This window comes from Musca autumnalis, unplaced genomic scaffold (genome assembly GCF_047663935.1).
Source record: "Musca autumnalis isolate F117 unplaced genomic scaffold, ASM4766393v1 scaffold_5, whole genome shotgun sequence".
Taxonomy (NCBI): domain Eukaryota; kingdom Metazoa; phylum Arthropoda; class Insecta; order Diptera; family Muscidae; genus Musca; species Musca autumnalis.
The window spans coordinates 40138898-40152033 of record NW_027412088.1 but is presented as its reverse complement, the minus strand read 5'-3'; the positions used below and the strand labels follow the sequence as shown (position 1 = coordinate 40152033).

The window sequence follows — 13136 nt, the reverse complement described above, 5'->3', positions numbered from 1 at the left end:
TTTAGCCATTTTAAGGCTTTAAGAGGTATATAATTAAATCATCTCATTTACAACTTTTAGTTTACTTACCAATAAACTAAACCCTATTTACAGTTCACCGACCATTTTCAGAAAAAGCGGTTCATTAATATTTCACCCTAAAATCACAAATTATGCTACAACGCCATGCAACAACATCCCTTACAAATGCGACTACTCGCCATTGCTCTCTAAAGCAACAAACTTAAGGTCGTGCCCACCATTGCCAAAGGTGTTAAAGAACACTTAATTATTCACTATTATGTAGGCGGTTTGTACATTCCACTTACTTTCAATTGGGGGTTTACCCCCTGTTTTTGTAACTTATTTTTGTTCGTTCGTCTATATTCGTAATAATTTAGGCCTTCATAGCTCAGACCCCAGATGACATACACATCTAATTTTTCGTATACTCGTTCCATATATCTTTAAGGATTCCTCATTTAAAAATCAGCGCTCTACATTTGCGCTAAAGCGAGTAAATCGATATACAAAATTTGACAGTTCGTGTGAGAAGAATAAAAATGTTTACAAAAACTGGGGGTTAATTAAAAAAGTAAGCAAAGAAAAAAACAAAACTATTTGCTTTGATGTTGGGTGCTGAACGAACGAGTAGTAGGCCATGACTTGATATTGACAATACATAGCAACAGACATAAATTTACACTAGGGTGGCCCAAAAAACGACAAACAAATTGCCACCTGAGCGATCTTTCTTTCATGAAAATTCTCTTTGTCACCTCATTGTTGTGATTAAAAAAAAGAATTCTACAAAAATTTATGAAAATCGGCCCAGATTTTGATATTGTTCCAATATGCATAAAAGCCCAATTATAAGTAATTTGGGCTCTATATTGTTGCTAATAGTAGAATCCGATCCGATTTTCACAGTTTGTTTTAGGATTCGTTTTTTATCTACAACAATGAACTGGTAAGTTTTTTGTCGATTGGAAAATACTTGTAAAAATAAGATCGGTTGGGGGGTTTATATAAACGGCTGACAATGTCCAGGGTAAAAAATTGGGCAGACCGATCCACGTTTTGGTAAAATGGTACTTCCTACTTTTCGATAATTTTAATATTTTAGCTAAATGTATGGACCAAATTGGCTAAATTTTTAGAAGCAGGGTTTTCCCAATATAAATTATGGACATAAATCTACCTTTTCGTATAGACTCCTTATAACGGTACCTCCCGATTTTCGATATTTTGAAGAGTTTAGCTAAGTTTCTAGATAAAATTGGCTGAATTTTTCCCAGTCAACAAACAATTTTTCTGGTAAAAATTATGGGCATAGGTCCACTTTTTGATATAGACCACATAGAATTGAAATGCCCGATTTTCGGTATTTTGAAGGTTTTGGCCACATTATACAACTGAAATAGCTGAAATTTGGTATTTAGTCTTCGCCAGAGCTGCGAAATATTTCCACAGAGAATTGTTGGTATTGGTCCATGTTTTGATATAACCCCCATGGAACGGTACCGCCCGATTTTCGGTATTTTGAAGATTTTTGACACATTATCCACCCGGAATGACTGAAATGTGGTGTTCAGTCTTCATATATTTTTGTGAAATTAATGAGTACATTAAAATGTTGTCTTTAAATAAGATATCTTTCCTTCAAAAATAGTTTTTTATAGAAAGGGGGTATCCAATGATCATTGCCAACAATTTTCGGATTTGAACCTTCATATAGACAAGACGTATTAATATCAAAATTCAAAAACATTATAATTTCAATGTTTTCTATCGACTGCCATCCATACATTTGTACTCCGAGGTACATGGTTTTAACCATTTTTAGCCGCTGTCGTGACACTGTGGGCACGGGTTATCGTTCACTGATCATGAAGCCATTTTGAAGAAATCGTCTTTCAGCCGCAATAATGAGCTGGTGAAGTTGTTTTCCATCGATTGTTCCATAAATGCGGCTTTTAGAGAATTTTCGTGAAAATTCACCATTGGCCACATACAAATTACCACGAAACAGATATCGCTGCGGTGGCACGATCGCCATAAAATAGGCCATAAATAAGGTTTTTGAATCAAATGGAAATTAATTGGGGGTTAGGGCATTAAAAAACTGTTGTCGTTTTATGGGCCACCCTAATGTACACATATCCAACATACTTGTGTATGTAAGTAAATATTTACAAAATTGATTGAACCAAAAACAACTGATTCGAATGCATTCCTTCAATGCAACAGGGTGTTTACATACGTAGGTATCCATTCACCTACGTAAACAGCCTGAATATACCTGCATACACTGTATTCAGTATGCATGAAGTACGAGGGCTGAACGAAAACTATCTGGCCTAGGCAACACCGCGTGTTGCCAGGTGCCATTTGAGTTATTGAAAAAATCACTTTGCTAAAAAATGGAATTTACTCGTAAACACTTTCGACCAAGAATTTTTTCAAAAAATTCAACACGACAAGAATGCATCGATCACAATAAATCTTTGTACGTCGATAAAGGACCATCCTATATGACTATGAAAAACTGGTTTAATAAATTCAATCGTGACCGGCCCTCGCCAAAATACGAAGGTCGCCAGGGTCGCCCAAAATCTACCGTTGTGCCAGAAAAGAAATATGCCGTGGGTGAACGGATAATGCGATATCGCCGACTTATATACCGTGATTGATGGGTCATCCGCCGTACAACCCTGACTGGGGATCCAATGACTTCATTTGATTCCACCACATTAAGAAAAAAAGCGGGGTCAACGATTTTTGTCGCCTGAAGATGCTGTAAAAGCGTTCAAAAACAATGTTTTGGAGGTGTCTCAATCATAGTGGAAAAAGTGCACGAAAAAGTGTATAAATCATGCTGGAGACTACATAAGAAATCGAAAAAACCGCTTTTGATGGTAAATATTCGCGTTTTCATTGCTAGGCCAGATAGTTATCGTACAGCCCTCGTACATATTGTAAAAACCAAAAATGTTTTACAATCGATGAATCCGAGTTTAACCCATTCAGAGTTCGCGAACTGTTAACAATATAGTATAACTAAAATTCTTTAAAATGAAGTGTTTTAGGAGGGATCCCATAATGTTGACCATTAAAATTAATTTTTGTGGAAGCTCTGCTGGCATCCATGAAGACAAGTAAGAACGGCGTTAAGGTCGGCCGGGCCGAACTTGTTATACCCTCCACCACAAGTTGTATTGAAGTAAAATGGAATAATTAGTTTCCTTTCGTGTATGAAGAAGACTTAATACTAAATTTCAGCAATTTCGGTAAAACAATGTGAGGCACCATTCTATGGGGGCTATTTCAAAACGTCGATCTATACCGACAAATTTCTGACGGAAAGTTTTTAGACTCAAAGAAGACTAAATACCAAAGAATGTGGCTAAAACTTAAAAAATACCGAAAATCAAGAAGTAAGCTTCTATGGGGATATAGGAAGACGTGGACTTAAACTGATAATACTCTTCTGGTATATTTTATAAATCTTGGAAGACGAAATAACGAATTTCAGCCATTTCGGTGGGATATTGACGTCACAATCTTCAGTATTACGAAAATCCGGAGGTACCGTTCTATGGGGGCTATATCGAAACGTGGACCTATACCGACGAATTCTTTATATGCGATTATAATATTTGCGAAAACGCGTGTCATAAATTACAGAGATACGCGAGTAATAGGGATCTTTAACGCAAAAAAGAATGTGGAGGCAAATCTGCGGTTCTTGAAGAATCTATTTGAAATAGGTGTATATTGACGTATATTTGATCGGCGCCAATGACAGATGATGCGCCTCAAAATCGTATGCTCACTGCGCGGCTTTTACCCACTTCAAGGTTTCATAAGAGAATAAAAACCGCTATAACTTTTGCGCGCAACGGCCAATTTTGTGAACGCGAACAGATTTGAAACCAGAATTTTTCCTTAACCTCTATACCAAAAATCGTAGATGTTTTCGCAATTTTTTTTAATTTTTCCAAATGAAATTGTAAAGCAAGTTTAGTCTTTACCATATATATTTTTTCATCTTTACTTCAGCTGAACTACGATAAAAATCTTAAATGCCTACAGCCAAACTTATGTCTTGTTTCATGTCAGATATAAACAAGTGAGCGAAGCCTATAGTCGGAACGGATCCGACTATGTGATATCCTACACCACTACCCTGTGCATAAGCTTTTCACTGGTAAACATATTTTAAGGCGGTACTAAATTTATCAACAACCCTGACGTTTATATCAAACAACTTAGGGCTAAGTGAACCAAAATAATAAAAAAGTCAGGGCCGACCCTTGGATACGTCAGTGCAAAGCTGCGATATTCGGCATTACAATTCAAATATAAAAATTGAAAATGAGATGTATTACCGACTGTCTTTCCTTGAATACCTCACCTAGAAGTGGAAATATTCGCATAAGAATAAAACCTTAATTCTTCTACACAAATGTTTTTTTGCCATTCCTACCCCTGAATATTATCCGACCGTCACCAAATTCAATAGGCTTTTTCCTCTCTGGATACAGATCAAAATTGCAACCTGTGGCGCGATTACAAAAAATGGAAAAATCGGATGTATTAACGAATATTGCGATATCTCTGGCATTTGGTGGTGATCTTTTCTTCTTCCATCGACAGGCTTTCCTTTTGGCATATCCCTACTAGAATCGGAGATATTCCGATATAAATAAAACGTTGAATTTTCCAACCTACGCTAACCTACGTTACATCGTTGAAAAGGTGATATTTTATTCTTTCATTACACCGTCCGACAGTCAAAATTACACCTGAACCGGCCTATATACATACGTCTGAAACTATCATTTTCTCATCCTATTGACCTTTTAATGGACATTCAAATATCAAAGGACAACATTTTTCTAAAAAATATTTTAAATACTTGTACTGTCATATTAAAGAGGAGAATGTTGGCTTCATTTCATAAATTAATTTGTTGCATTCAAGGATAACAAGGACATCAAAAATGTCCTTGAAAAATTAAATACTAAAAAATGGTGGATTTTATGTCTTCAGAATTAGTTCTTTAAGACAAGAGTTACAACTTTGTCTCCGAGGGCAAATTAAAATTCTTAGGGGTTTAAAAAATATGAGCCTGGCAAAATGATCCCTTTTGACAACAAGGCCTCAAACCTTTGGGAACCATAACCGCGAAAGTGGAAGTGAAGGGGGAAAAACGGCGGGACACGTGTCTTCTTATTTTTGGTCTTTTATTATGCTGCGGTGTCTGAATATGGTTTGTTCGTAATTTTTGTTTTTAATTTTGTTCGTGTAGCACAATGATATAGAATAAAATGTTTTGTTTTCTTTGAAGAATTTCATGTAAATATTTATTAAAACATAACTTACAAAGCTAGGATATTGAAATTTCGGGAAGTGTTGCACTACATAAAGATATTAAGATATATATTTGTTGGAAAGAATTGCAGAATGTTTTCAAAGGATGTTTTTGTATTTAATTTTTCAAGGTCTTTTTTGATGTCCTTGTTATCCTTGAAAGCAGTAAATGAAAATTATGATATAAAGTCAATAGTTTCCTCTTTAATATAACACCAACACCAGCATCGTGGGATGAGTACAAATATTAAAAATATTTTTTGAAACATCTTGTCCTTTGAAATTTGAATGTCCTTTAAAAGGTCAACAGGATGAGAAAACGAAATGTGTAACGCAATCTTTTGAAAATTGTCGGACGGTGTTATCAAGTTTTGCTTTTAGCATACACCCTATAGATGAGGAGACATTCGCTTTGGAATAAAACGTTGACTTTTTCTCCAAATAAGTTTTTTGTCAATTCCGAGCCCTTCTTCCCCTCCCAGACCCCATCAACACTCAACATTTGGTGACGATCCAATCCAAAATTTCAACCTGTAGCGTTATTACAAAGATTAGATGAACAGACGGACGGACACACATAGCCAGATCGACTCAGCTCGTCGAGACATTCATTTTTGAATACATAAGTATATGTCTTCGACCATTACACGATGGGGCCGATAATAAGCTTTTGAGGCAAAAAATCACAGGGGCAAGCTAGACCTTCAAAATTTCGTGCAGATGTTTATAATCGGCCTAGAAGCTAATCTGCCAAATTTGGTTGATATCTGTTCATATATAGATATAGCTCTCATATATATGTTCGTCCGATTTCGATTAATTGATGGACCAAACACGAAAATTCTGTCCAATTATGATGATATTTGGAATATGTGGCGGAATTCGGACTGGAAATAAGTTTGCCAAATTATTTTGAAATCGGTTCAAATTTGGATATAGCTCCCTTATATATTTTCGCCCGATTTGAGGTATTTCGTGCAACAAACACGCAATTTCTGTCCAATTTCGAAGAAATTTGAAACGTGTGACAGGATTTGGTCTAAAAATATGTTTGCTAAATTATATTGAAATCGGTTCAGATTTGCATATAGCTCCCACATATATTTTCACCTGATTTTAATTATTTCGTGCAGCAATCAATTGTGATGAAATTTAAAGTGTGTGACGGAATTTGGTAGAAAACATTATTGAGACATCATATTGAAATCGGTTCAGATTTGGATATATCGTTCATAAATTTAATTGTTTTCTCAATTTAGTTGGTTGATACCGAACTTCCTTGAGAACATAGTATAAATATTTTTCTTTTGACAAATTGGCTGAAACAGAGGCGGCATGAATCAAGGGTTTCGTATTGTTGCCGTGTTCATAGCAGACTTCCGAAGCAAGTTTTCTTCCTTCACTATAATCCACACAAGGGCGCCCTCTCTTCTTTTTATCATTACGTTGTTCTAGCGTAAATACTGTGTCGCTAGCTAACCATAAGCTTTCTAATTGTAATACACGACTTTTTGACCTCAAATTTTTTATCCATTTTTGGTTCAGGCGTGCACAAATATTACAAATTTGCTTTTCAACTTCCGTCATGAAGTTGTCTTTGACACCTCGATTAAATTTTGCAGAAATCTATTATATAAGGTGTTTAGGTTTTCGCTGATTTTCCAACCAAAAATAAAAAATATCCAAATTTTTAAGTTTTACGAAATCTGTAAGTTGATAATTTTTTTATTCGCAAGTATACGCAAAAATTGTTTTCAAAATCTGTTAGCCGACATTGTCACCTTTCACCAGATACATATTTTTAAGAGAAAGCACCCTGAAGCCGAAAGTTCTACTCCAAAGAACACATGGACGATACCACAGACTACATCAAAAACCATCACTTACTGACACAACAAATTATTGACCACATCTAATATTACATTTACACTTTTAATAATAATCTTAATTTACATACCATTACCCGTATTTTCCATTTTTAAAAAATCTGTTTTTGGCGCCAAAATACTTAAATTGTTTAATTACGACTGAATGTCAGAAATAAACGGAATCATAATTATGACATATTTGACAGCTTGGCATGTCGCCGTGGGTCGTTGCCAGATTGTAATTTTTTGGTTTTGTAGGTTTGAAAGTGTTAAGAACATAATTCCGTTGTTATTTGATTTCAATCGCTGACTTGAAAAAATGACTTTTTGCCTCAAAAACCTGCCATTGGCCCCATCGTGCATTATTTCTATGTGTTACATAATTTTTGCCCAAACCATCTTATAATACCCTCCCCACATAGTAGTGTATGGTATAAATAACGTATTTTCATCATCAGGACAATACTGCGTGGTATTTTTGCGGTGAAGGTCTTGTTGCTTTCGATACATTTAATTTTCGAATTTCATGCTTTGGGTACCATTGCTAACTTCGATCATTCCTTTGACGCCACCGCCTACCCATTTATATGAATTTTTAGTTGTTGTTGCAAAGAGACAGGTGAGAGGCTTTCCAAATTTGCCTGATCGGCACGTTGGTCAGAGGTTCTCTTTTTACCTTTAGACCGCTCTCTCTAGATCATGAAGATCTCTCCTAACATGCCTTGATGGGGAAGCCTGTCCAATAAATCGTGACAAGAATGCTCACGGCGATAACACCCACATAGGCACTGCATCGACAACATCCACATGTGTAAACGCTATCCAAACCTACCTGATAGGCACGTTGGTCTAGAAATTCTCGTTTATACCTTTGGTCCTCTCTCTCTAGATCATGAAGATCTCTCCTGACATGCCTAGGTAGGGAAGCCTATCCCTTGAATCGTCACAAGGATGTTCACGATAACGCCCAAGCAGGTACTGGATCGACAACATCCACATGTGTAAACGCTATCCAAACCTGCCTGATAGTTTCGTTGGTCTATAGGTTCTCGTTTATACGTTTGGACCTCTCTCTCTAGATCATGAAGATCTCTCCTGACATGCAAAGATGCTCACGCCGATAGCACCCAAGTAGGTACTGCATCGACAACATCCACATGTGCTGACGCACCGGTAAAACCTTCATCTCGTCATGAAGATGGCATTCTGACAGGTTTGAATATTCTTCCTCTGCGTTGCGCTAATATTTGCCTACCACACTGGCGCCGCATATCTTACCACTGACCTATTGCTTTGTAAGTGGTCAACACGGTTTCTTTGTCTGCACCCTAAGTCCTGCCGGCCAGTGATTTGAGGTCTTGTTCCTACTTCTGATCTTATCGCAAATACCTGTGGCTTGCGCGAATACCTTAAATATGCTATCGAACGTTACACCCAATATTTTGGGGTAGTTAGTGCTCGGAATCAGTACATCGACCAATATGTTCAGTGGAAACCTCATCTCAGCCGTGGTGAACAGTGTGGCATGGGATTTAGTGGCGGATATTTTCATATTTCTCAGAATATATACGAGGAACTGCATTAGGTAAGCTATGTAGACATTTAACCTATCATATGTCATGGACCATATGTCATTCTAGTAGGCAGCTTCGCCTCTCAGGAAAGTGTAGCTGAGTTCCACCGGTCTCACCAACGTGTTGTGGATCGTTGCCGTGACAACTTGATATTCGCTCCGCAACGAATCTGGCTCCACTCGGCCAGAAATTGTAAACCTAGCGACTGTTGTATCAACTGGAATTTTTTTTCTCAGGTAAGCTAAATAAGCCAGCAAATCTGCTCGGAATTATTTTACTTCGAGCCGGCATTGAACAAAATCGAGCGTAAGGATTTGTTCAGTATACAATTTTAAACGTTTACAATAAATGTTTCATTGAAGATATGCTTAGCCCTTGTAGAGTGGTGCTTGCCATTACTTATTTGACATCCCAAAAATGTATCTCGTTTTTTTATCTAAAATCTTTACAGCATTTCAAATGTGCATCCAACGGCTGCATTCTCATACTGAACTACTCTGACGCCATCTGTATGTGCAGTTCTTTATTTATACTAAGCTATTTATCAGCTAGTTGGTAGTCACAACATATTTATTGGTCATTGCTTTTGCTCCTAAGATCTATTAACAGCCGATAGGATGCTTTATGGAAGCAAAAACGAAATTTCTCGGTCATTTCGTCGTTTTATTGCCGTACAGAACAGTTCACAGTCTCAAAAAAAAAAAAAAAAAATCACTAGAAAAATTCTTAGCCTTTGCTGGTATTTCCTATTATATATCAGTTTCATACTGTCATTTATATCAACTGATCACGATTACTATTTCCATGATCGGAAATTGGTAAGCTTTAATCAATGTGATTCGCTCAAATTGATTTTGTATTATTGTTCATTAAAATTTGCAGATTATATTGTGCGACAAACATACTTTCTGTTCTGTGATCGACGAAATATTTATGAACGTGCGTGCGTTTGTTATTTCATCAACGTCAAAGTTTTTTCCCTATTTGTTCTGGTGCCATTTCGCAAAAAGCGGTAATTTTGATTTCTGATGGTCTCATTTAAATTGAGAGTTCACTTTTTTACATTTCTTCCTATTAGAATTGGCACCATACACACATCCGTACATACAATCCCTACAACAAACATTCAAAAGCAATTGTAATGTTCCATTGAGCATTGTAAGGCAATAAAAAAAAAATACCGGTTCTTCTCTACCACCAAACTTGGGTTTGTGCATGGATTGCTTTCAGAGTCATCATTAATTGTCGCCTATGCCTTATACCGAGAGTGCATAAATACTGTATGTGAAGAAATCTAATTAAAATCAAATAAACTCAGAAGAATACCCGTCAATATTTGGAAACCTTAACAAAAGGCTGTCAATAGTTCTGCGGAGGATAGATTCATTACATACTGCGTAAAGTGGAATTCCGTGCGAAATCGTCTAGAACCACGTATTAATAGAACATCGCCAATATCAGAAGACAACAATACCAACAAAATTTTAAAATTTTGGGAAGTGTGTTTTAAGGAAGTGGTGAATGTGACCTAGAAAGGGTTTTAATAAGAGTTTTAAGTATAACCCATATATATTTGCCAGTGTAATAAGCCAAAAGTATCGGCAAACTAGTCACAAAGTTGGAAAAATCGGTGAGTCAGTGAACAAAAATCGTGTGTCCCCAGTGATTGTATTATAATCGGTTGTATGTGCAAGCTAAACTAATCCCAACAAAAATTTTTGACTGTAATGGGAAAAATTGCTAATATGGACTGCTACCCAAAATTTGTGACTCATTTGCCGATATTTTGTCGTTGGATTTAATTGTTAAAGATTTTATTTTATTACAATATTTTTTCCCTTCTTTAATCATTGATTCCATCAAACTAGCCAAACACACACCAGATACACAAGGTGCGCTATATACATATCTGTCTGTGACATACAGACAAATTAATTAAAAAGAGAGAAAATACTGGGTTGTGTTCTCTACTAAGTTTGGTTGGATCAATCTATCTATAAGCCGTAAGCGTTTAAATTGTAAGCGTTTTGCCGGTGCTATTGTGCAAATGTTTATCAACATTGTTGCGGGAGAGAACAATCACAAGCAACGGAGCATCACTCTTTTTATTTTATCAATGCATGATCTCTTCGAAAGGCCTTTCGTCGGGGGACTACGCATGTATGAACTGAGTAAGTGAGAATGTATTAATTATAAACAGAGTAAGTGAAATTATGTGTTAATAATTTAAATGTTGCACTCTCAAATTATCTATCGTTTGTTTTGATATTGTTCTCCACCCGTTGTTAAAATTGCCGTTCGATATCTTCATATTAGATATTACCATTCAGATACAATAGAGTGGGTTACATATTTCATGGAAAGTTAAATTTAGATTTTGATAATCGACTTTAAATTATTACCATCTGAACAATTCCTGTAATTTATAAGTCCATTATGCTTATGTACTTTACTAGCAATAATCACCAAGTCAATATACGCTAGCGTCTACAATCCGAATATGAACTCTAGATTCGTAAGGTTACTAATATCACAAATAATGAATAAATTTGTCTTATATCAAATGGAGTAAATTGCTTTGATGTTTGATTCCATGATGTAGTCGAGTGAAAAGGTCAGTAAGAAGTAGGGTATCACATCCAGAAAGCATCTATACTAGAAAGGAGCATTAATCATGTGATCAGGAAGGGTGGGCAAATCGGGCGAACCAACACCTAATCGTCCCGGTATCATATTTAGCCGTAAAGAAATATTCCTCTATATCTTCTCTCTCAACCTAAATTTCCGAATGAGCACGCAAAGTAAAATAATTAAGTGTAGCCGAAGGAAGGGCATTGGAGCTCCGAACCTACCCCTACGACGAGTTATAAGGCCGGAAACCGACGTGCTCTAGCTCCCAACATTTGCCTTTAATAACATCTCCTTTCACACGCAGTACGTTATACGCTACATTATTATTTTTGGCGCCCAACGTGGGGCCCGAACAACAACAACAGTTAAAAGACAAAAAAAGATCACCTGGACATAGTCCTCTTTGTTCGGCTCCCGTAGCACACTTTCCACTTACCTTTTGTAAGCTATCTATTTGTTATCTACTCTTTCATTCTTTTCGTTCTTAAACGTTTCTGTCGTTTAAGGGATTTTCTCAAGAGTCTGGATTATGATTGAATCAGGATTTGGATATCATTTCTTCATTCCGACTTCTAGGGAAGTCTCTCCTTAATACATGCTTAAGATGTTGTTATTTTTGTACTTACGTTGCTTGGAATGCAGATTCTGGTATAGTAAGCTGGTTCTGACCTCAATGGAAGACAGAGGTAATAACGTCTATAATCACAATGTTGGAACATTTGGAACACGTTGTATATACCTACCAACTTGTGTCTTGATCTACCTGTCCGTTATCCTAATTTTCTTTTCATTTAAATATTTCTTTTACGGCCACTTCTTATGTGACCCCACTTATATGTCATGGAATCAAACACTTATATATAATTTTTGGGTTATTTTGAATATATAAATTCATTTATTTTTTATTTTTCTTTTTTTTGAAAATACTTATATTTAATTTATTAATTGTCAGAAGAGAAGACACGTATTTACTGCTAGTCTGATTAATTTAATAATCGATGTGCATGACAGTTTAGTGTTTTCTTCTAAGTTCTGGGGAAGCTGAAAGAATCTCGGTAGCGACAGCAGCCTTCAGCTACTCAGTCTTATCATTAAGGTATCATTTTTTTTCTCAACTGTTTTCTAATCTTTTTAAATTTTTTTTGTACACATTAACCCTTGGCGAATACCTCTATGTTAGAGTGTTCGGAATTTTTTTGACTTTTTTCTTATGTGCTCGATTAGTCGACATTTTTTCTTTTTTTTTGGTTGACTTATTTGTCAGCTAGTGACTTTTTGAAAAGGTCAAGGGGATATAGTAAATAATTCGGGTTTTGTTACATGAATAACAGTTTGTTTCAAACTAGTTCTCATCATCGATAAACGCAACTTTTTGCGTTAGTGTTTCAGTTCGGAAATTTTCTGTGACCTAGCTTCGATTCCTTCATTTACTTGTCTCTCATTTGGTTGCTCCCATTGCTTGATTTTATGATGGCTACCAACACTGATGAAAAGTCTGCGCCTTCTGAAGATGGTCTTTGTCCAACTTGTAATGCGTGTGATGAGGAAATCGCTCCCGGCACAGCATTTCAGAGAACCTCTTGCAACCATATATTCCATAAATCTTGCCTCGACATAAGCATTAAAACTAGGCCATATTGTCCTGCCTGTAACGAGAAGATATCATTTGTGCCTCCTCAGACTCAGAGCAAGTCTCAATACAAGACCA

The 13136-nt window shown here is 36.2% G+C and overlaps 1 protein-coding gene across 5 annotated transcripts in view; it reads right to left on the bottom strand.

The window, feature by feature from the left end:
* Nucleotides 1–13136, bottom strand: part of LOC141404937 (putative sodium-coupled neutral amino acid transporter 11) — a 228548-nt gene that overhangs the window by 83805 nt on the left and 131607 nt on the right. Inside the window, exon 1 of one of the 5 annotated variants that reach the window (XM_073988780.1) lies at nt 309–481. The exons of the other annotated variants lie outside the window; for them this stretch is intronic. Coding sequence (XP_073844881.1) covers nt 309–440 — 132 coding nt within the window. The 5' untranslated portion in view covers nt 441–481. Of the gene's footprint in view, nt 1–308; nt 482–13136 lie in introns of those variants that run through there. 5 annotated transcript variants of the gene reach the window in all.